At 48.1% G+C, this 24,670-nt stretch overlaps 1 protein-coding gene across 2 annotated transcripts; it reads left to right on the top strand.

The window, feature by feature from the left end:
- The first annotated feature begins 4,086 nt into the window (after nt 1-4,086).
- Nucleotides 4,087-24,469, top strand: LOC137592726 (fibroblast growth factor receptor 1-A-like). 2 transcript variants are annotated; one of them, XM_068311078.1, is made up of 18 exons: nt 4,087-4,726; nt 8,495-8,676; nt 13,428-13,670; nt 13,779-13,868; nt 14,126-14,298; nt 16,196-16,319; nt 16,467-16,657; nt 17,402-17,552; nt 20,426-20,616; nt 20,874-21,019; nt 21,114-21,235; nt 21,368-21,478; nt 21,722-21,912; nt 21,993-22,115; nt 22,200-22,270; nt 22,383-22,520; nt 23,221-23,326; nt 23,407-24,469. In XM_068311078.1, the coding sequence occupies exons 2-18, from the start codon at nt 8,523-8,525 to the stop codon at nt 23,581-23,583; spliced, it is 2,502 nt and encodes an 833-aa protein (XP_068167179.1). In that variant the 5' UTR covers nt 4,087-4,726; nt 8,495-8,522; the 3' UTR covers nt 23,584-24,469. The 2 variants fall into 2 exon arrangements, with proteins under 2 accessions (XP_068167179.1, XP_068167180.1); XM_068311079.1 differs by lacking the exon at nt 17,402-17,552 and adding an exon at nt 18,342-18,486 and having other exon boundaries at nt 4,089-4,726.
- Nucleotides 24,470-24,670: the final 201 nt, after the last annotated feature.

Raw genomic sequence — 24,670 nt, 5'->3', positions numbered from 1 at the left:
TCTTGAAATACCACTTTAAAATAACGTTAGTCCTCAACATATGAACACAAGTGGTTTTGGGAGTTTATTCGTAAATTGAATTGTTTGTAAGTTGTTGTTTATTAAATTTCAATCTATAATCTCCACTTGAGGTCATTTAAATGTCATTACTACTCTAAATACAATCTAATGTCATTACTACTCTACATACTAAAGTTCTATTCCCTAAGATGGACCAGAAACAATTATAGGACATAAAAACAACACAGAGTAAATAAAGTACAGATTCAGGTCGTTTAGACTGCAGTCATTCTGATTATGCATCAATTTAAAAAAAATGCACGGAAAAATTCAAATCAAGTTTACGTCGTTTCACTGGATTTATTGTCCATCCACCTCTAAAAAAAACTCAAAAAAATCCCTAGAAAACCGTTAAAAGCTCAGAATATCATGATACTGTACAACAAATCAATAAAAACATGACATCATATTAAAACACGTACGTATAGTTCCAATATCTACCGTTAAGCACCACTCGTGATTCACATTATCATTTTAATCTGGATTAGTTTATGGTAAACTTTAATCCTGATAATTAAATCCTTGAGAAGAAGAAGAAAACACTTCATGGAACTCTCCACCAGTTTTGCGTGACAGTGTAACATGTAACATGTGGCAGCGGTGCTGCTTGGGTGGTTGTGGCAGAAAAAGGAACTACAGTAGTCAGATATGGTGGAGTGTGTTTGTTTGTATCTATGAATGTTTGTAAATTGGATGTTTGTATGTTGAGGACTACCTACATACTAATTTTTAAGTGTTGCAACATGTTGATCTTAAATGAGGAATCAGAACAACAATAAACATCGTTGTGCAACGTCTGAAAATGAGAGAATTTAATTTAGTTTTATCCCTTTCTTTTAAGCTAGCCTCAGACGTAGCCGCCTGCAGACGGGTTGTGACTGCGGTGGAGGTTTACAGATCTCGCGTCCATCCCTCACCTCGCATCATCATCAGGAAACAATAAGCTGCCAGATGAAAAACAGCCTCCATGTGTTCTGGATTCCATGGAGGCTTTGTAGAACCATTAACGGCTCGACGCGCGCCTCCTGGGAATCTTTATCAGTGGTATAAAAATAACATTTCTACAAGCGTCTGGATCCAAACGGCTCGTCATCAAAGATCTCCGGTCCGTTTTGATGCTCTGGGAGTCTCAGATGTGGCTGATGGTTAACTCTCACTCGTCCACACCCTAATAAACTCATTTTCTGCTGCTCCGCAGCTTCAATTCATGTGCTACAAAGTCAGCTCTCTTTGATGCTAAATGCTAATTTTAGCCAAAATATATAGAAATATACGTACGATCAAAATGCATGAACATATAAGGAAAATCTGATCGCGATACTTAGCCTAGCTTAGCACAAATCTCTATCTCAGGCTTTGACACCGACTGGCAGCGGTTCACGTTCCACGTCCTGTTTTTAACCCTTACAAAATATAGAGTGTTAAAAGAATGTTTATTCTGGTTTTATGTGTGCAGCTATTGAAGCTGCTCTTGGTTAGCTTAGCTTAGCACAAAGCCTAGGAGACATGGTTCATGCTTCCACTTTGATTATTCAGAACAAGATACTAGCCAACTGGCTAACTGGCTCTGGTTCACATTCTACTGTGAGGCAATAGAAACTGTTGTAGATGAAGAAACTTCACGTGATTATGAGGATGGGTTGATAATGACAGAAATGTCATTTTAAAGTGTTAATTCTGAATCGGGTCTGAACCACGTCTACGATCATGATAAGTAGAACGCTTGGCGATTTTTGTCTCAGCATCGAGTTCAGATCTCTAATGAAGTGAAGCCATTATGGCATCTGTTGTTTTGAGAGCGCCACACATGGTCAACACAGAAAAGACAACACAAATCTGTCCCTTTGTCTTCCCTTCATTTAATTACCATGATGGGTGGCTGCTGCTCCAATGGACTGTGATCTGTCGGTCATGTCGTGAATCCGAGCACGGATGTGAACGTGTGTTTGATCGGGCGCAGCAAACTTGTGTTTGTGCTGAGTTGGCAGAACTGTTAGAGTTTCTGATGCTCTCTGAGATGAAGCCAAAGATCTTTGCAGTAAAACTATTTATCATCCTGGCCTTCAGTGGGAGTTTGATTAAAGTGTTGTCTGTTAGCCAAGTCCTTGAAGACTTTCTCATATGAATGTCCACCATCTGGGAATAAAATTAAACAATAGCGCAACTTTTTAAAGTACACAAATGAAGAAAGAGTAGTTGAAGTACATTAAAATAAAAAGAATTAAATAATCTGGCCGTGAAGCTAGACTTACAGGACCTTTATTTTCACACTGAAATTGCTGGGCTTCCATCCATCCATCCACAGGTCTGCTAGAGTCCATCTCAATTGGCTACGGGTGAGAGGCAGGGTGCACCCCAGTTGAGGTGCCGATTCATGGCGGAGCATGACCCAATTGATCAAACACAAATTGAAGATGCTGATTTTGGACTCCTGGAAGTCAATAAATGAATAAATGTGCTATGTTCTTTCAAACTAGGTCATGAACCTATCAACCACTAATTGACGTATTGGTCTGACATGTACCCGTTTAGCGGAAATAACCAAAACAGGACGTGGGCGCAATTTGAAAAGGACAAGCAGAATTATATTTACTGTCTAAAGCTGGAAAATAATGCCTTCATCCTGTTTGTGGTGTTCATCCCTTCACTTCCATTATCAACATGTGTAGTCCTGGTGTTAATATGGCTTTAAAAGAACAAATGGCTCATCTGTAATGAGAAGATGTTGGAGTTTAAATAAGTGATTTGTATTTTGATCAGTAATATTTTATATTACTCCTGTTTGTCTATGTAGGAACCTTCTCAGTGATCTTCGAGAGTCTTTTGAAGATTCCTGCTGTGTAGAGGAAAATAATCAAATCGTTTATAGATCGTTTACATTTCCCCCCAAATTTAGATCAGGATTTGATTCGTTTAATTTAAGGGACTGTTGAACCTGAGTGCACAAATGCGTTCTATGTAGTTTCAGTATCCTTGTAGCAGTAGTGTGGATTTTTACCTCCATTGAGGTTTGCAGATTACAGTATACCACCTGTTGTAGCTGAAATATAACGCAGGAGTACTCTAATGACTTCTAATGACCTTATTAGACTGCTTGACCCCTGCAATCCCACAATGCGAGGAGCGTGGCGTGGAGAGCTTGGTGTGTTTCTGCAGGAGAGGAGCTGCGGATGGCAATCGGAGCCAGGTTTTTACCAGCCCGTCTAACCTGCGCCAAGTTGGCGCGTAACGTCTCGCTTGCGTTGGCATATCCGGTTTTTTTGCTTTCAGAATAAAAGACGCAGTGTGATTGCATGGAAAAATAATCGACCCCTGAAGTAATGTTCTTACTCTGACGTTAACAAGTCAAACAAGTGGACAATATATTTAGTAAATTATTTTTTAAAGCGATCATATACAGAGGTAATGAAAAGAATTCAAAGCAAGTTATATCAAACTACACTAAAATACGATGAAAATATTCTATTTTAGTTTATATAGTGCATATATCAAAATGATAATAAAAAGTTGACAAAAACGATATAATATTCATTACACAGTGAGGGTGGAGGGATTACTCTGGTGCTTTGACTCAATGTCATCTATCATATTATTACACGTCATACTATCATTAGTGGTATCGGCAAAGTGTCCGACTCAGAATAGTGGCTCAATTTTAAAAATAATTGACGTGAATAACGATTAATTTACTATATAATGAAAGAAGTCGGCAGTGACTGGTTTGGGAGATTTAAAACAATCTATTGTTAAAAAATAACCCAACATGACCAACTGTCGAAAGGAGGGGGGCATTTACACTTTTTGGCATCCCCTCTCAGACATTTGTGTATTTTGGTGCAGTCCTGACTTCTGTGCAATTCTGTTTTTTTTTTTCCCCAAAACTAATTGTAAACACACACATAAAAAAAATAATAAAAAAATTAAAAAAAAGACAGGAAACATTGTCGTTCTGGTTGACTTTTATTTTGTAGCAGCAAACCGGATGTGCGTGAGGCGACTGACTGGCGCGCGACCCTGTAGCGGAGGATGCGCATATCCACAGATTTAAGGGGGGGGAGGTTCGGAGCAGCCCGGACTCTCTCGTCGTTTAAACAGCATTTCTCCGCCATGAACGGTCGGAATACTTCCCGGGATTCGTTGAAGATCCGTTCTGCTCGCTAGAACCTGACGCTGGACGCCTTTCCGTTCCGGGATATCTTGTTTTACGGGAGTTGAGGAACTTTTCGTCCGGGACGCGCCAAGAGGTTCGGGGAGAAAGGGATGACCCGCCGCGGCGGCTGCGCTGCGTGTCTCCTCAGGTTAGCTAGGTGAAGAAAACACACACACACAAACAAACGAAACAAAAAAACGCGAAGGAGAGACACGAAATTGTAGTTTTTTTTAATAGTTTAATGAAGTTTTTCTCCTCCGCTGCTCACTTTGTTTTTTTTCTGTCCCTTTTTTTCAGTGGGGGCTCACATTCTTTCCCTCTGTCGCACAAGTTTGGCTAAAATATGCGTGTAGTAGTTAGCGCGGACTGAGTCACCCAGGACGGATCTAAAAGTGGATTTACTGTGTTTTTTGGGTTTTATTTTTTATTTTGGGACGTTTTTTGTGCATCCAGCCTCACATCGGGACTGTTCTTCTCGGACCAACATTAGTCATCTCTCAGCTCCGTCCATTAAAGGTGAGTTCTTCTCTTTTTTAAAGATTTAGCCTCATGTTGTCATGTTTTAAATGCTAAAGGGTTAGCTTTCATTCACCTGATTGGGTTTCATTGTTCAGAACGACATGTTTTAATGATACACATCTTTTTCCTGACACACCACTGTGTGTTTCTGGTCTCTCTTTTTTAAAAAAAAATTATTATTATTATTTTTGCCATACTTGTGTGGTTTTTCTGTCAATTTGGTTCTCATCTGTGAGCAGTAACACCGCCATGCTTTTAGATGGGAGGCCTTAATGTTACCTGCAGCTCAGCCAACCCCCCCCACCCCCCCAGGTTAAGTCACAGCTGGCGCCTTAAATCACATCCTGACGTTAACGTGAATAAATGCTGTCCACACCAAGGTCAAAGCCCAGAAAGCTGGTGATTCATGGCTTCTCACCGCATGTTGTGTCGTTATGCGTGTTGTCCATCAAATGTTTCCCATGTCTGCAGAAATGATCCTGGTCACCGGATCCCTGCATGGTTACAGTTGCAAATTAAGTTATCCAGATCAACAAATCACACAAGAACAGTTTTATACATCCAAGTAGATTTAAAAAAATAAAAAAAGAATCCACATTGAATTGCAAACCCCAGTATATGGTTATTTCTAATAATACACATACACAAAAACAGATGTTTTTAAAGCACCGTGACATCATGGATGTTTGTGAGCACGAGGGTCCAAAAGGTTCCTCTGCTCAGGTCGAGATCTCCATCAGCTCCCAGATGTTTCAGGATTCAGGAAAGTGGCTCCAGCTCCTCAGAACCATCTGGGTCAGGCCCAGAAGGTTTGGGGTGCTCTTTTGTGGAGCCCTGAAACCAAACCGGAATCTTCAGGGGCATCTCCGTCTGGAGGTGGAGGAATGAAGTTGATGCTGATGAAGTATGGTGATGCTCTGGGTCAGCTGTGCTTCCTGGTCCACTGAAAACCTGCATCCTATAGAGGGTCAGATGGATTCCATCAAGAATCAGGAAATCCTAGAAGAAACCGTCTCATCTGTGAGGAAGATGAAGCTCGGATGTCACTGGAAGAAGATTTCAAGCAGATCTCAGAGTCCAATGACCTGGTTCCAGAAGAAGTCCTGGATCATTCTCAAGGCGCCCATCACTGGAATCCACAGAAAACCTCTGGATCTGAAGGGAGCGGCTTTAGCAGGAATATTCCAGAAGTGGAGGAATTATAAGATTCTTCAGGAACCAGAAGCTGGAGTTTGGCCCCACGGCCCTCGGTTTGAGTTTTACACTTGGCACGTATCGTTACTCATGTCAGCAACTCGTCTCAAAAATAGTGTAAACGTGTTTTTGTGAAGAACTATTGTCTGGCCCTCGATGCGGTGCGTTTTCACCCCGCTCTCAGCTTTTACAGTCTCGTGTCAGGATTTAACCTCCCTGGAGAAAACGTCTCCGTCCGTCTGAAACTGAAAAGCACGTTGGATTTATGTGTCAGCTAAATAGCACGGTGTCAAATGGCTTTAGATTAATTGTCTTTACGTTGGAGCGCGACACCGGATCCCCCTCCGTGACACGTCGGTGGCGAGCCGCTGGCTCACATTGTGACACGGCAAAAAGAAAAAGCCAGCAGTGTGTGTGTTTTTGTGAAAACAGTAGCCTGAGGGAAACGGTCCGATGCTCGCCCGTCCGCCGGTCTGCAGAGTTAACTCTGAGCTCGACTCCAGAATCTGGGAGCTGAGGAATTTTATGCATGGATGGCGGTGAACTGTAATTATGGAGCAGGCCATGTTATGGGTTGGGCCTCAAACCTTTTGTCTTTGTAAAATGAGAGGAGTTGAATGTGTTGCGTGTTGTAATCTGTGCAGTTGAAACCTTTTATTATTTTCCAGAATCCACAAGCCTTACTGAACGTGATCTTAGTAAGACGCGTTGGTTTCTCTTTATGTTTGTAAGCTGTGAATCCCCCTTTTTTTTGTGTGTGTGTGTGTTTTTGTAAATCTGGGTTAGTCAAACACGTAAAACCATACAACGCTTTTAGAAGCGAGAAAACAAAGAGTCACAAACGCGAAGGAGCAAAGAAATGCACGATTAGCTGGTCCAGTTGTTGAGACGTCTGTGGCTGTTGGAGAGTCTGAGTCAGTGTGAAGCGAATAGACAGATTCACACAACACAACCCGTTGTGTTATTCATTTAACGACCACAGCAAACCCCCAGAGAGAGGACGGACGTGTGTTGGATCAGAATATGACGCTAAATATTTCACTTTGTTAGTTTTCTTCACAGTTGAATGTTGAAATCTTAATTTATCTTCTGTTATTTCCAGTTTGGGTTTTGGATTTCGTTAATTTTTTCTTTTTTTCTTTATAAAAATGGGACGTGTATATCTGCAGATCCTGATTCTCGAGTCATTCAGATTTATTCACCGATGACTTTGAGTTTAGTTCACGTTTAGTTCATTTATAAGCAGAAAGTCACCAAAGGAGAATTATGTCAATGAACAGAAATTCAGTGGATGATTTTCTTCATCACGTGTAAACTTAAAATACTAATTTAAATTGTCAGAACTGCTGAACAAGACGAAAAATTGAGCTGCTTCCTGTCTTCACTGTGAAGCCTGTTGTGTCGGAGTCATTGATCATTTGGACATGATCATCGAAACAGAATCAGAACTCGTGAAGAAAAGAATTTATCACACGCAAAAACAAGCGTGTCAGAGAAGTTTTACTGTGTGTGTGTGTGTGTGTATAGTAACACACACTGTGTGTTTAACTCTTGGTCCTGTGGGAGCAGAGGATGACAGAGCCTTGTGTCACTCCTGCTTCCCTCCTCATGCCGTCGGCTGGGGGGTGGGTGGGTGGGGGGTAGGGGGGCGTGGTCGGCGGCGCTCTGCGGTCGCTTCACTGGAGCGCTTCCAAACACTGACTCACTGCTTGTCGAGAGACCCCACACACACACACACACACACACACACACACTGATTGTGAGGAAGGACACGGTGACCACGTCAGTGATGGACGCCCACCAGCGCTCGCCTCTGAGGGGAAACGGCTGCACCAGAACGGTGTGAACACAGGTCTGAGCCTGATGTGTTGTTGTTGTTTATTGTTGTTGTTGTCTTGAAGGAGGCCTGCCGTCCTCACATCTCATTGGAGCACATGTTTACAGGAGTGGTGGTGGGGGGGGTCATTCTCGTTTTACTTGGGGACCAAAACCAACTGTTGGGCGATAGATCTCTCAGTGGTGTCACGTAACAGGTTGGAGTTTGATTTTTTTTTGGTCTTACACAAATTCCTCGAGGGGGTGGTGTGTGTTTGTGTGTGTGTGTGTGTGTGTGTGTGTGGGTGGGGGGTTCAGGGCAAGTGTTAATCTCTGTGGCCAGATGATGCGAGCAGATGTTGGTGTGAGCGTCATCCGTCGTGCATCCTTCAGGCCTGACGGGGGTCCGGCGGCAGAACCCACCGACGTGACGTCGACCTGAGTGGGAACAAAACATTTAATTCCTCAGAAGCGAACATGACTTCAGCGCTCTGCCGCTTCTTATCTGTGTTTTTTGTACATGCTGGCCTGAATGGTAAAAGAAGCACCTTGAACTTGGCAGACATGCAGAATATTTGTTTTTTGGTTTGACCACTGAGGAATTTCTTCATTAGCAAAATAGAAGTTTTTTCTGCTGGTTCCTCTCATCAGATTTGAATTTAAATGTTTCTTTCTTACCAACTTTTGTGTGATTTTCTCATTTTCTGGATCATTCAACACATTTTTCTGACTTTTTTTTTTAAAATTTGTTTTCAGCCGCTTTGCTGTGAATGACCTGCCGCCGATGCCCCAAAGGTCTGAATGGAGTTCCGGTCGCGGAAAAGCCAACAGTTGTAGCTCCGTCAGCAGGATGCTGATGAGGCCAAACGTCGTGGTGTTTCTGGCTCTACTCGCCCAGGTTCTGAGGAGTCAGTGCCGTCCTGCCAACACCGATGAAGGTGAGCCGCCTTCCCGCAGGATCATAAATATCCTGGATCCGCTGGAGCTTATTAAGTTTGTCTTATCTTGACGCCTGTCCTGATAATCACAGCTTTGTTCTTGGAGCAGGAATGTAACCCTAACACACACCAGGCTGCGGTGGCGTCTGCTCTTTGTGGCGTCGGCGTTTTTATTCCAGTTGGAACTGCTCGTCTGTGAGCTTTTAACTGATTTTAATACCGACGGCACGTTCGCTCTGTTGACTGGTGTTTTGTTGTCGCACCAGATGCTGGAACTTGAGGTTTGTCCGTGAGGAATTTTAGCTCCGTCTTACACAAGTTAAGTTCTGCAAAGTGGAACGAGGCACTGAAATTGAATCCCTAAAAAATGTGTTTCTTGGATGGTGTCCAGCGCAGTAATGGCTGCCCAGACTTGTGGGTATCTGACTTTGGATGTTTACACGCTGCAGTCGGAAGTGGAGAACGGCAGGAGCGTCTGATAAAGCTCAGCGTTATAATTAGAGTAATCAACCAACAGGGTCTCTGTCGACCTTTTCAGCCCTAAAATAAACTTAGCACGGCTGTGTTTAAGCCAACATCGGGACAGGGAGGAGTAAATAACTCCCATGTGTAGCCCCCGGGCTGCGCCTGTGCCTCCCAGCTCTGCTCCTTTGTAATGAAAAGGTATTTGTTGTCACTGAGGGGGGAGTTAACTGCCAGAGAAACTATAAATTAGCTCGGCTCTTTGGAGGGGGAAAAAAAAAAGAAGATGCTACTTCGAGTCCCCCCCCCCCATCATCCTCTTGCAGGATTGGGTTTCTGAGGAGAATGTTTGTCTTCTGAGGGCAGCCATAAATTTCCACCGGGGTGGGGGGGGATGCCTTTACACTCCACCCAGCTTTTAATCACCAAATGGCCAGGTACTATCTATGCGCCTCCAGCTCCCCCACCGCCTGGGAATGCTTCACTTTCCTCCGCCCCCACCTCCCCTCCAACCCCCCCCCCCTCCCCGCTGGGTGACGGACGGCTTCAGCTGTCGTCAAACAATCACAGCAGAAGCATTTGGCCGCATTCCTTTTGTGTGGTTGGAAACAAAATAGTGAATCTAATATGGAAATGCTGCTGTGGTGTGCCCCCCCACCCCCCCCACACACACACACACAACCCCGATCCCCCGCTCTGATGTCTAAAAGTTGTTGATCCAAAAATATTTCTTGACCCCGGTGCTCTGCTGTCAGTCAGGGGAGAGGAGCTGGTGACCCTTCAAGGTGGGGGTGGGGAGGAGGGGGGGGCTCCTATGGCCCCATCCTCAGAGACGTTTCAGACAGAGATGGAGACCCGGGGGCCACGGCTCCTCCAGCATGAATAAAAACATCAGGTCTCATATACTCTCCTGCCAGCTTTCATTTCGGGGATGGTCCATCGACATCGGTCGTCGTCGTGTTGTTATGGCAACCACTGTGTGACTGTCACTGAGGGTTTTCTTACTTATTTAGTTTGTCAAAATCCACCTGAAGGTGTCGTCATTCATTCCATTGCAGCGTCTGTGATCAGTATTCAGATCAAACTGTTGTGATTGAAAACGTGTGTGTGTGTGTGTGTGTGTGTGTGTGTGTGTGTGTGTGTGTGTGTGTGTGTGTCACGGAACTAATGAGTCAAACAACATTCAACCATTTCAAATTAAATTCTAATCCGTTCCATTCTTGGGGAAAAAAGCCCCCAAAACCCTAGAAATAATGACAAAAACCGTAACAGTTTAGTATATAGATGAAATCTATTAAAATCTCCGCCCCCCACCCCCCCGGCACAAACACTGGGGCTTTAGATGGTGTAGCTGTATTATATGATTGGAATATTACTTGTAAATGTGTGAATTAAAATGCTGGCATTCTGAATTCCTCCACGCGACCAACAGACCCGTCACGCCGCGTGTGAAACCAGAACTTCCTGCGTGGAGGTGATGCTGCTGCCCACCCCCCACCCCCGCAGCCGTAACGTCACCCCAAATGCATTTAAATGGCGCTGGAAATGGGGCTCTGCGCTGCACGGTAACGCTCGTAGCTCCCCGAGTGTTAATCCATTCCGATTGTCAGCGGCTCATTTAGGAATGAAAAGCTCCTCGGCTGGAGAGCTTTCAGGAGGAGCGCTCGCTCGCTCGCTGGCTGGGGTTTTGGGGGGGTTTGCTAATAAGCGTTGTGCCTTTTCTCTGGCTTCCTGTTCTTTTGTCTTTCCTCAATCCCTTCTGCGCGTCAGCCGCCCTTCACTCCGACTCCGCAGAGGAAACACGCCACGGACGCTTTTCCTTTTTTTTTCCAACCCGACTCAACTTCGCTGCATTCAACCATCACTCCAGCGAGAGCAGGAAATCCCACAAGTCATTCACGCGGCATATTGCTTCCTATCTCGTAGGTTCCATAGACTGGCGCCAACTCTTCCCTTTAGTTACCCCCCCTCCCCCCACTAGTTTAAAAACCCCTTTCTTCTTCACTAAATTCCTTTCATAATCTGTGTGATTAGCTTGATTTTAAGCAATGTCAATCAATTTTAAAAAAAAATAAAAAATTTTTCCAAGTGGGAGAACACATTCCAGATGGGCTACTCCCAGAATAATCTGCTTTAATCCAATCACAGCAGCAGGAGGATTAATTGAGATGAAATGCTTCCACCCTGACCCTCAGGTCCGTGTTGGTGAATGTTTCTGAGCTGTTGGGGAGGGAGATGGCGTCTGAAGCCGACCTGTTGTCGTGTCTCTCTTCTAAACTCCTGACGGATCTCTGATGAAGCAGCCGGCACATTTTACTGCCTTTATGGCTGTTTTATGATGTCTGCAGCCAGATTAACAGCTGCGATGTTGACTCAGTCTTATCAGTGACATCTGCATGTAGAGGGCAGGCACGTAAACACACACACACACACACACACACACACACCGTGTGTGTCCAGGTTGGGTCGCTTCCCTAAATGCTTCTTCAACCCTTTTGGTTTTTTTGTTTTTTTGAGGAGAAAGTTGATCCTACCCCCTGGCCCCCTTTTTCCTGCTGGGATTAAGGGCCTGTCAGACATATGTGATTCAGGAAATACCTTTACTAGACCCAAGTGGGGTCGCCATAGCAACTGGCACTCGAACCTGCTGCAGCAGGCCCCGTCTCTGCACATGCTCACTGGCTGGCCTTTATTGTTGGGAGGCCTTTGTTGTGACGGTGGGAGGGATTAGCCGGGTGCACCGATGGCGTCCTGAGAGGGGCTTCCTGTTTTGAGGAAGTGGGTTCACAGGAGTGTGATTTTTATTTTTATTTTTTTTTTCAATAAATTCGTTTTGAGGGACGGATTAGATTATAGCTCTGATGACGTCGTCCTGCCGCCACGGGGCTCCGATCCACACAAACCAATCGACACTCAACAACTATTTCATGAATGCACTTAGCTGTCGAGGAAAGGGCAGCTAAACGAGTTTTAAAAATCATCCCAGCTCAAAGTAGATGATGGATCCCGCACTGTGGCCGACAGCGGTCCGGTTTACAGCGCCTGGAGGCGGGGCCGTCACACCTTGTTCCCTCACAAAGGTGGAGTGGAGGTCACTGTTGTTGCTGCTCTGAGCCGCTCTGAGACGCGCCGACATCACACCGCTAGTAGCATTTAGCAGCTAATTCAAATGAGAATAATAAAAGTCAGTCATTAATGGTTTACCTGTGTGGCTTCTCATCCTTAACACTATAATCACCATTCTGAGTGTGGGTGGCCTTAAATCTCTGGGGGTGGGGTGGGGGTGCTCTACCTGTCTCTGCTCGCCATTTATCGCTTCAAACCCAACGCCTCGCCGTTTCCAAGTGTTGTCGACAAAATAAAGACGCCTTCCTGTGGAGCCGGGGAATAATTGTTGGATAATGAACTGTGTAAATAATAGTTCATGTACAAATCTGTGTGTGTGTGTGTGTGTGTGTGTGTGTGTGTGTGTGTGTGTGTGTGTGTGTGTGTGTGTGTGTGTGTGTGATCCTACTATGTCAACCTGGTCGTCCAGCGACAATCTCTACCTTTGTAACTAGACAAACAACACCATTGTGACGGACGGCGTGTGTCAGCGTAATTGCGTTACCCCCCCCCCCCTCTCGGGCACCATGTCGTCGTTCAGAGCAGGGGGGCTCAGGTGTCCCGCTCCGTGACGTCCCCCCCCTCTCTTCAATCCTCTAATTGAATTTCACCTTTCTTTTCCCAAGTAGCTCCTGGCCTGCAGACGTGGGGGGGGGGGGGGGGGGGGGCTGGCTCATCGGGGATGTGATTTAATTTGGGGGAGAGGTGCTGGGGGGGGGGGCACTCTGCCAGCAGGATATCAAGAGAGGACTTCTCTGCTCTGCTTTTTAGGACCGCAGGACTTTTGTTGTGTTCAGTGTATGTGGGGGGGGGGGGGGGGGGGGCAGAAATGGTGTTTTTGTCTCCTCCTGATCATTTCCTGCTGATTCGATGAGTCAAAACAATTTATTTGACCTTATTTGTCTGTTTAAAGGGAGTGTATAATGGTTTTGTGGTCTCGTAGTTCAAATCTTAAAAAAATAAGTCCATTATTAGATGTTGACAGATTTTATTCTCAATCCAGAATCTCCTTTCTCTCTTCTTATTCTGACTTCGTCTTTCCGTTCTGAAACAGAGCAGCTGGGACAAAAAGCCCCCCTTTTGGGGATCAATAAAGGATTCTGATTGATCTGAGGATCTGGCAACCAATGAGCCGTTGATATTAAACCGCTTCCTTCCGTTTTTTGTTTTTTGTTTCTCGACAGCCCCGTTGGAAACGCCGGCGGAGCTGTTCACGCTGTACGTGGGCGACCGTCTGGATCTGCCCTGCACCGCCAAGGACTCCGCCGACGCCGTCCACTGGACCAAAGACCAGGTGGCGGTGGTGGATGGAGAGCACACCCGCGTCCACAGCGGCCAGCTGGAGATCGAGGCGGTGGAGCTGAGCGACTCCGGCCTGTACGCCTGCACCACCTTCAGCAATCACAGCGTCGTCTTCAACGTCACGGGTAAAACCAGTCTGGTGGTGGTGGTGGTGGGGGGGGGGGCGACATCGTCCGCGGTTCCTCTGTTTGAACCCTCGCTGAGTGGAATTCCAATCGCTCCTGTCTCACCAGTCGATACCTTGGCCTCGTCTGAGGACGACGATGAAGATGAAGAGTCTTCGTCAGAGGAAGCCAAACTGTTGGGGAGTCAAAAACTGCTGCGTAAGTGTTCTGATCGGTCGTGTGGTTGTGAGTCGCTGTTGTGGTCGGTGATTTGAGAGCTTTATGATTCAATTATGGGCCTACCGTGTGTGTGAGAGTGTGTGTGTGTGTGTGTGGGGGGTGATGTCACTCTGAATCACTTGTCACTGCCTAGGGGCAGCTTGTGCATGAGGAGGAATGTCCCAGCGGTGTACCTGAGGTCTGTTTGTGAACCCCTCCAACAGCATGGCTTACTGTCTGTCCTCTCGTTTCCATAGCGATGGCCCCACAGTGGGCCCATCCAGAGAAGATGGAGAAGAAGCTTCACGCCGTGCCGGCCAGTAAGACGGTGAAGTTTCGATGTCAGGCCAACGGCAACCCGACGCCCACGCTGAGGTGGCTGAAGAACGGAAAGGAGTTCAAGAGAGACCATCGCATCGGAGGCTTCAAGGTTGTTCACTCACATTAGATTACTGCCCCCCCCCCTCCCTCCCCGTGGAGGAGGAAACACTCCCAACGAGCTGAAGGCAGAGTTTCATATTTGACCTGAGAAAAGATGAAACTTAATTCCACAAATGGAACGCCGTGCCCGTTTGAATTCCTCCAGGTGGGCAATCCTAGCCGAGGATCCCTTTGGCTGTCCTCGTTCTGGGTATCAGTCCTCCCCCCACGCCCTTTGTGTCTGTCGGGGGTGTCGTTCACTCCTTTTGTCCCAGACATTCGAACGTGACGCTAACTGCTGTTAACAGCTGAGGAGATGCTTTACTGCTACATTCACATGGCGGCGAGGGCGTGGGCTGAATCTGATAGTGTTCCTGGAAATGGCGTCAGGGCGCCTGAGAAAATTCACCCCCACCCAATGATAGTGACTCATTTGTCGTGTTGACGCCCCCTCCTCTTAGTGGAATGTCAGGTGAAATTAATAAAATACGAGCAGAACCCGGAAATACGAGTTTAATCCATCCCTCGTAAGTGAAACATTTGAAATACTAAAATCAGTTTTATTCCTTCCAGCCTTGTAAAAAAGCATAAATTATGGAAAACCCCCACCCATCCATGCAGCGTGTTTCACCCTCTGGCTGCTCGAGGTGCAAAGGTCTGCGGCGGCGGCCGGGGACGCACCTCGTCGCTCCCACACGCCTTACTTTACAGCCGAGCTTCCATTGTTCGTATCGTCTGTGTGGACACGTATGGGGGGGGTGTCATGGGCGGTGGGGGTCGGGGGGGGGGGGAACCACATGTATATGAAGTCAAGCACGACACATCTGGCAGCAGGCAGCTGGTCTCCTTCATCACGTTTGGCAGCTAAATGAGGGACAGTGTACGTCTGCGTTGTGTACACGCGTGTTTGATGTCGCCGTGCCTCCGGGGTTCACCAGTCAATCACACGCCGCCGGGCGGGGCCCGATTCATGGAAGAAAAGAATAAATCATGTCCTGGAAAGTAGTGCCAGACATCGGTTGGTGCTAATAAGACAGGTCGGGGCAGATGTATACAAAGCAGGTTCCCATTTTTCTGTGGTCTGTCAGGTGGGACAAAGAGTCGCTGATTAAAACACCGGGTGGTGTCGCAGGAAGGGGGAGCGGCGCGGTACGCTGTTATCATCACACGACACATCATTGACCTTTGTGGTCGGAGCTTTAAAGCAACTGAATTTGATTTACGGTCGTTCGTTTTGAGAGGAAGCACATGGAGGAAAATTTTTTTTTTCTTTAAATTTTTTTTACTGTTAGTCGTATTTGTGAGCCTGATCGGCTCCCTGCTGTTCCTGCGTTGATTAATGAGGCTACAGGAAGTGATCGGCCAGTTCCTCCAGAATTTAATAAGCAGCCATGATTCAACGGAACCTGTCGTCGCCGGTGTACACGGGGGGCGCTAACGCTTGTAGTTCAGAGGCAAGAATTCATCCTAACAAGCACAGAATACTCCCCCAGGAGAAGATACGCTTTAAGAGCTGTGCTCGCGTTCGTCATACCTACACAACCTCCTTCATTTAGACATCCGACCTTCATTGTCCGACGTCGGCTCACGTCTGTCGGTTGAGCTGCTGCTTGTCTGGGTGTTAAATATCAGCCTCGGGGCCTCTGCAGCCAGAAATCTCTTTTAGTCTCTGTCTGTTATCGGGGGGGTGGGGGTGGGGTAACAAAAAACAAAACAACACAAACGACGTTCATTGTTTGTAGGAAAAACGTGTTGATTTTGAACAAAATGCTGTTTAGCTGTGAAGCTCCAGAAACATTTAATAACTGAGGATCCGCGCCTGGCGTTCAGATGAGACCACTGGACTTGCTTTTTGAGGCGGAACGTTTCTTTAGGAGGTAATGGGGTTGTTTTATCTGGACTTCCAGGTCCGGGACCACATGTGGACCATCATCATGGAGTCTGTAGTTCCCTCTGACAAAGGAAACTACACCTGCGTGGTGGAAAACCAGTACGGCAGCATCAACCACACCTACCAGCTCGACGTCGTCGGTCAGTCTGACCATTTTTTTCCCAGCTGTTTGATGGATTAGTCCAGTTGACTTGTGGTTGGAGCGACGGATGGAGACGAGGAGAGAAGCTCGGACGCCATCGCTTCTCTAAATCCCCTGCCCCTGCTGTGTGTTTCGTCTGCTGCAGAGCGATCCCCCCACAGACCCATCCTGCAGGCCGGTCTGCCGGCCAATCGCACGGCGGTGGTCGGAAGCGACGTGGAGTTTGAGTGCAAGGTGTTCAGCGACCCCCAGCCTCACATCCAGTGGCTGAAGCACATCGAGGTCAACGGGAGCCGAGTCGGCCCCGACGGTTTACCGTATGTCCGAGTCCTCAAGGTAGGAGCTGACTGACCGGCGAGATGTAACGTCAGTTTGCTGTAAAGACGGACGCCATGAATGTGTTATTTACTCCTGGATGCGATTTGTCGTTCCCATTTTCTTTCATTTTTCTGGTTTTCTGGACTCTGATTCATTTTTATCCGGATTTTAACTCATCTTAAGGTCAATTTTTAAGGTAATTACGCTCAAGTGTTTTAAATTTACATCAGAGTCTCTTGAATGAATTTGCTCCTGTTGGTCTGGAGCAATGTGAACAGGCTATTTTTTTAAATTCTAAAACACATTCGTACTCATTTTTTCGGTGCATGAATGGATTCATCAAAGGCTCGCCGCGATGAAAGCAGCGGTTTGAAGTCGAAGGGAGTCGTCACACAAACGGTTTTACAGCGTAGCATCTGCAGCTCGTTCGGTCCTTTCCCTTCAGCTGCACTTGGTTTCATTTTGAGTTTTTTTTTTTTATATTTTCATTTTAATCTTAAGAAGAAACGTTTTCTGAACGGTTGTTGTGAGAAATGAAAAGCGGTCCAGATGGGCTGAGCGATCCTCTTTACATGGAATCGTCAAACGTCGAGCATCCTCTTCTAAATAATACAGTCATGGTGCATTCCTGTTCCAAAATGTCTGACCTTTTGAACGTGACCTGCCCAGATGTTGACCTGCTCTCCTGGAAGCGCTGCCTCCTGACTGACCCTGTTTCTGCTCCTCTTTCCTCTGCTGCCCCTGACGTGTTTTTACTTGCAGCATTCTGGGGTCAATAGCTCGGACGCTCAGGTGCTGACCCTCTACAACGTGACGGAGGAGGAGAGCGGAGAGTATATATGTAAAGTGTCCAATTATATAGGAGAGGCCAATCAGTCGGCCTGGCTGACTGTCACCAGATATGAGCCCACAGGTAAACATCACGCGGCGGCGTCACGGGGGACGACACGGTGGAGGCCCTTCTAGGACCGACGGGGAAAAAACTAGACCCGTCTGAACACGACGTCCTCAGCTGTTTCTCTCCTCCCTCCATCTGCTCCCCCCCCCCGTCTCTCCTGCCTCGGTGCTCCTGACTGTAAATGACGCTATGGAAAATTCCCAGCAGAACAGTTGAAAGTGTTTAGTCTCAGGTTTATGTTGGAACTGCTCTCGTTCCTGCCCCATGCCTGTGCTGTGCCCCTCCTAATAAGGGCCTCTCCTGCCATCTTCTTCTATTACTCTCGCCTCTTTGCCCTTCAAAGTCCTCCTTGTGCCGCTCTGAGCTTTTCCTCTCCCCTCTGTTTTCTTCCAGCCGTCCTCTGCTTCCTTCGTTTCCCAGACCTCCTGCTGTGTGTCTGAACTGTGAGTTAGCGTGTTGCCCCTGTTCTGCTGTGGACTTTTCCATGTTGCCCATCTCTTGCATGTAGAGATGAGACTGGAGGTATTTTGATGTGGTGATGGGGGGTGGGGTGGGGGGGGGGTCGGCCCGACGTGGGCTTCAGCAGTGCAGAGTCTAACCAGCTTCCCCACTAACAGATCCTGGGGGGGCTCTTCCTGGGAGTCCTCCGCGGGGGGGTGGCTCCTGTGGTACTTTTTGGGCAGGGTGTTGGATGGCGGAGGAGAACGCTCCTCCATCCCCTTTCTCCTTCAGAACCCCTTAACTCATGGTGTCCTTTCCCCTCTTGGGCCTCTTGTTGGGTCTGCTTCCTGTCTTCTTTTCTAGACCGCTGGCCTTAACACCACGGACAAGGAAATGGAAGTCCTCCAACTGAGAAATGTGTCTTTTGATGACGCTGGGGAGTATACCTGCTTGGCGGGCAATTCTATCGGGTTCTCTCATCACTCTGCATGGTTGACCGTTTTTGAAGGTATCAGTGGTTCTGTCTCTGTCCTGCGTTTCCGTTTGTTTCTTGTTTCCCACCACAGCCTGGCTGTCCACGTTCACATTTTCTGTTGAAGAAATGTGAGAGGAAGCCAGGGCATGTACTAGAACCCCCCCCCCATACCCCACCTGTTCTCCACATGGTTCCTGCTCCATCACAACTCTGGATGGGGGCGTTGGGGCCATGCTCTGCTGTGTCTTCAATGAAAATGCCAAACAGCCCGGTCGCTATTGGCTACCTGGTTACCATGACAAAGAAATAAACATTTAAAATGAGATGGTTTTATCATGAAAACAGGAAGTACCATCCCGGTCTCCCCAGGGAGGATTCCGTTCTAGACGGGCTGTTTGGCAGACGTCCCTTTGACCTGTGTTCCTGTTCTTTCACTGGTGTTTGCATTGATTCGGTGTAAAGCTGATTTCCTCTGACAAGCGCTACAGATGACACGCCCTCCTGATGTCATTTCCTGCTGTGAGCGCAGCAGCTGCCTCCGATAATTGGCTCGCCACCGCGCGGACGCGTCCCATTCCTGAAGCTGGGAATGGGCACCGGTCCAATTATCAAGCTGCTTGTCAAGTCAGCCTCTTCACACAAGTGCGGCTCACTTGTGTTGCTGGTGTTAGCTGGGGGTGGGGGGGAGGGCATGGCGGCGCGCTGCGGTCCGTTTGGCGGCCTTGTCCTGGGATGCGTTGTTGTGAATGTAATCGAGTAAAAAACATCGGTAGGGGGTCGTCTCAGATTAGATACTGAGATATCAAGATGAGTTAAAGGAGATGAAACGGTCAGAACCAGCTGGACAGAGTTAGCATGTGGCTAGTTAGCATGTTCCCAGGCTAACATGTAACCACCTGTACATGTACCACATTATGATTTTAATGATTAGTGTCCGTGACTAGAAACGTTGTTTTTTTTTAATGACTTTTATTGTCAAAGTTGCAGGAACATCCTGTGGAAAATGGTTACGACTCCGTCAGGAAACGACAAGAATAGACGTTAAAACTAAACGTCAAAAACAAAAGAATTAAGTCAAGTAAACGTTTTTGACGCCTCTGTTTTCTTGTTGCAGTAAAATTGATAATTTATTGTTTTAAACCAATTCAAAATCAGATCATGAGGTTGAGATTATCCCTGTAGTACGAGGTAGAAACTCCTCCCAGGACCGAGTCTGACCCGGACCGCTTTGACCCCGTTAACCCCCCCCTCCCCCCTGGAACTGGTCTGAACGAACCTTTTTGGTGTTTTCACTGAATGGGAGGAAAAAAACAAGAACTGAAACGACTTTAGTGTGTCACCAGCACCAACACACCGCTAACCTCCAGCTGGATTCACAGCGTTTGATTTTTAACGACCGAATGCCGAAGCGACGCGTCGTGTCGAGTTCGGGCTTCGCTGATTTTATTCCCGCGCACAGACGTGACGGATGAAGCAGAAACGAAACATGTCGATGCCGTTTAAAAGTCAGAGCCTTTGTGCACAGTTATGGTTCACACCTGCTAGCATAGCGCCGTGAGTAAAACAGCTCCCGTTCATGCGGTCGCGGCTGAACCGGCGTGTCTAAAGCGAGTCTGACCCGCCAACGCCGAACAGCTGCTTGAACCGTTTCCACGGATTTCACCGTGAGAGGAGGAACATTTTTATGGAGGGTCGACATGTCAGACACGTTTAAACAGGAAATGTTCTCCTCCGATGAGAGCTCGCCGTGTTTTCGCACATGGAACACTTTAATGGCGTAGAGAACAGGAAGTTGAGAGCCAGCGTTGGGTTTGTTTGAGCTTCAGAAGAACAAAAAAGGGGGCGTTTCGTTCTGAAACCAGTCCAATATTTAGACGCGTGTCAAAGGTTCTGATTTTTAGACGCTCGCTTTGTTGTGCCGTGTCCTTGGAAACCAACACCCCCCTTTCCCCCCCCCCACTCCTGTCCCCAGCTGTCCCACACTACCCTCCAGCCAACCACACCTACCTGGAGGTGGTCATCTACTGCGTGGGCTTCTTCTTCATCGCCGTCATGATCGCCATCGCCATCATCGTCAAGATCCGCACCTCGTCGAAGAAGAGCGACTTCAACGGCCAGCTGGCCGTCCACAAGCTGGCCAAGAGCATCCCGCTGCGCAGACAGGTAACAGAAAGTAGATGGGGGGTTCCAAGATTTACACTTTTCATCCTTTTCGTTCAAACTGGCTGCACAACCTTGACTTTGCAGTGAAGGTAGCTCCACGTAGCTTCTGCTAACAGGAAACACTTATTTTCCAGCCTCTCTGAGGTCGGGTAAGTGTTCTTAACTCCGTCCCGAGTCTCACGGCGTCTTTTGGGGGGGGTGCCGCTAGCGGAGGTCGTTCCTCTGAGAGGGGAGTAATGTCAGGCTCCTTCCCTTAGGTGTCGGTGGACTCCAGCTCCTCCATCCACTCCGGAGTCATGCTGGTTCGCCCGTCCCGCCTCTCCTCCAGCGGCTCTCCGATGCTGTCGGGGGTGTCCGAGTACGAGCTGCCCCAGGACCCCCGCTGGGAGCTCCCCCGGGACAGGTGGGTGTCCCCGCTCCAGAGATGTGTAACGACGGTTAAAACCAGACACACGACGAAGACGCGGCGACTTCACGCTTCTCCCCCGCCCCCACAGGCTCGTCCTGGGGAAGCCGCTGGGCGAAGGCTGCTTCGGTCAGGTGGTGATGGGGGAGGCGCTGGGGCTGGACAAGGAGAAGCCCAACCGCGTCACCAAGGTCGCTGTCAAAATGTTGAAATGTAAGTCTCCGCGTCACGACGACTGATCCTGATACGGAACAGAGGAATCCGAGGGAGACGGAGAAGCAGAGTTAACGTGTTCTGTGGGGTCGTTTGGGGCCAAACTTATCGATGGTATGCCCCCCCCCCCAGCTGACGCCACAGAGAAAGACCTGTCGGACCTGATTTCAGAGATGGAGATGATGAAGATCATCGGGAAGCACAAGAACATCATCAACCTGCTGGGGGCCTGTACGCAGGAAGGTAGGACCCGACACGCCGTCCAATAGCAATGAGGGGGGTGGGGCTAGCCTGGACAGTGACCAGTAGTTGTTGATGTTCCGAATCAATCCAGTGGGTTGTTAGCATTAGCGTGCTAATCACCAGCGTGCTAATGAGCTCAGATTTGATTCCATCGCTGGTCCAGCAGCTGAGGCGTGAGGCCCCGCCCTCTCTGGTTCCAACGCCGGTTTCTCATTGGTGGTTTACGTGTGGTCCCGGTCTCAGGTCCTCTGTATGTGGTGGTGGAGTACGCCTCCAAGGGGAACCTGAGGGAGTATCTGAGAGCTCGCCGCCCCCCCGGGATGGAGTACTGCTACAACCCAGACCAGGTTCCAGTGGAGAACATGTCCATCAAGGACCTGGTGTCCTGCGCCTTCCAGGTGGCCCGGGGGATGGAGTACCTGTCGTCCAAAAAGGTGACGTCCGTTCTGCTCGTGTCTAAATACCCCCCCCCCCATCAGAGGACGCCGGTTCCAGTCATTTCCTGTTTGTCCAGTGCATCCACAGAGACCTCGCCGCGCGCAACGTCCTGGTGACGGAGGACAACGTGATGAAAATAGCCGACTTCGGCCTGGCGAGAGACATCCACCACATCGACTACTACAAGAAGACCACAAACGTGAGTGTCCTCTTCCTCCTCTTCCTCCTCTTCCTCGTCTCAAACCGATCAGCGTGTGGGTGACACGCCTTCCTTCCCCCACAGGGTCGACTGCCAGTCAAGTGGATGGCCCCCGAGGCGCTGTTCGACCGGATATACACGCACCAGAGCGACGTGTGAGTATCACGCGCCGCTACTTTTCCACTTCAGCCGCCGTGGAATGCGAGGAAAACGTGAAACGCTGCAAGAATTCTGTATTTGTGTGTGTGTGTGTGTGTGTGTGTGCAGCTGGTCTTTCGGGGTGCTGCTGTGGGAGATCTTCACCCTGGGAGGGTCTCCGTATCCCGGCGTCCCGGTGGAGGAGCTGTTCAAGCTGCTGAAGGAAGGTCACCGGATGGACAAGCCCTCCACGTGCACTCATGAGCTGTAAGGACAACCCCCCCCCCCCCGCGCGCCGCTGCGTTTCCTGATTCAGTAAAGTGAAGATGACGAGGGTCGTTAGAGTTAACACGCCGTCAGCCACTGGATTACTCACTCTGATTGCATTTAAATTCTAACAGACGCTCTTTAAACTTTCAGCTTTAGTTCATGAAGTCACTGGTGTTACAGGAAGGACCTGGAGGTACGCGTTAAATCTGTCGGAGCGCTAAAGTTAAAGATTTGGAATAACTAAAATCATTTTAATCCATTCCAGCCTGTAAAAAAAGCTCCAGACCCCCTAAATTATGAAAAAAACAAAAACAACCCACATTTTTATCAACCAATACACATGCAGGCTTTACCTGTGTTTAATTACTTATCTATAATTTACGTAAAGAATTATTTAATTTAAAATTAAACTAATTAAATTAAAGAATGAGAAGAAACGCAAAAGTCCTGAGAACACACGAGCTACGTATTTACTCCACCAACGAGAACAAGATCCGGTCTCACTGATGTCGTATCCATCCGCCAACACGTAAAGAACGAGATCCGGTCTCACTGACGTCGTATCCATCCGCCAACTAGCAACGGCTCGTATCTCAAATAACTCTTATCTCGAGGCTCTACTGTTTAGTGAAAGTAACACACACACACACACACACACCTGTGGTCCTGATGCGGGTTGCTCCTCTGGTCTCTGCAGGTACATGATGATGAGGGACTGTTGGCACGCCGTCCCCTCCCAGAGACCTACATTCAAACAGTTGGTAGAGGATCTGGATCGCTGTCTGGCCATGACGTCCAACCAGGTGACCCCCTCACCCCAGCCCCCCAGTGTCACACAAGGTGAGACGTCTGGAGGTCAAAGGTTAACTGTCTGTCTCTGCAGGAGTACCTGGAGCTGTCGGTGCCTCTGGACCAGTACTCCCCCAGCTACCCCGACACCCGCAGCTCCACCTGCTCCTCAGGTGAGGACTCAGTCTTCTCCCACGACGCGGGGGTGGAGGAGCCCTGCCTGCCAAAGTTACCCCCCCACTCCAACGGAGCCGCCATCAAGAAACGCTGATACCTCACCCCTCCCTCCGGACTAACCCTTTTCCCTGCGCTCCCCACCTCACGGGATCCGGCGGTCCCCCCTCACTTCCAGAGATGAAGCTAAAGACACTGGTGCTCGGGGGGGGGGGGAGGTCACATGGACGCAGCTGTTTCCTGGATCTGGTTGGTGACGGTGTTTTGGGGCACTTTGTAGTTTGTTAGGGGAGAAGAGCCCCCCCCAGGTCTCGTCTCCAAATCGGGCATTTTTGTGGGACAGAAGAATCAAAAAGGACGACGGTCGACTCGCGTTTTCTTTTGTTTTTGACCAAATCCAGAGAACCAAGAGATGAGCAGCTCCGCGATTGGCCTTCGTCCTGTACATACAGTTAGAAACGATAAATCTGAATATATATATTTGCACGCTACTCTTTATTTTTATTACCATATGTCATTTTTCTTTTGTACAACGACGCGTTTGTTTTGATCATTTTTAGTCTCCAACGGCCGTTTTTACAGATTCGTGGCCTCAGTTTTGATTCCCCTGAATTTACTGCGCAATCATCAATGGATCACACACACACACACACACACACACACATATAACCAGATGTGTGTGTTCATGAAATCCGTGCATCTGGCAGGTCGTTGAACCCGTTCTGCCGGTTTCCTCGGAGGATGCTCACACCTGTAAATAGCTCCGGTCGCGCTTTTTAAAAACGTGGCGCGCCTCCACTGCGCGCCTTTTTTTGTTGTTTTTTTGTTTTTGTTTGTTTTACTCGACGTGAGGAGCCCCTCCCACTCTGACTGCTTCAGCAGCAGTTGAATTTGCTGCCGTATAACTTGTGATGGAGGGCTGCAGAAACGCCTGTGTCATCGTAAAAGGATCACATTAAATAAAAATGCTATTGAAAAACGAACTGACGAAGCTGAACTCCATAAAGGGGTCTATAAATATCCATGTTTTCACATTGGGGGGGGGTGTAAATCGTGTTTACGGTTGACCGTGCCGGTGGCTACTTCATTCCCCCCCCCCCAGGTCGCCGGGGGGCTGATTAGTTATGCTGACATCAGAGGTAACGTTGGCGGTAAACACGTGATTTACGGCGTCCGGAATGGCT

The sequence above is a fragment of the Antennarius striatus genome, chromosome 3 (genome assembly GCF_040054535.1).
Source record: "Antennarius striatus isolate MH-2024 chromosome 3, ASM4005453v1, whole genome shotgun sequence".
Taxonomy (NCBI): Eukaryota; Metazoa; Chordata; class Actinopteri; order Lophiiformes; family Antennariidae; genus Antennarius; species Antennarius striatus.
Note: the sequence above shows the minus strand (reverse complement) of the source record. Positions and strands in the feature narration are given on the sequence as shown.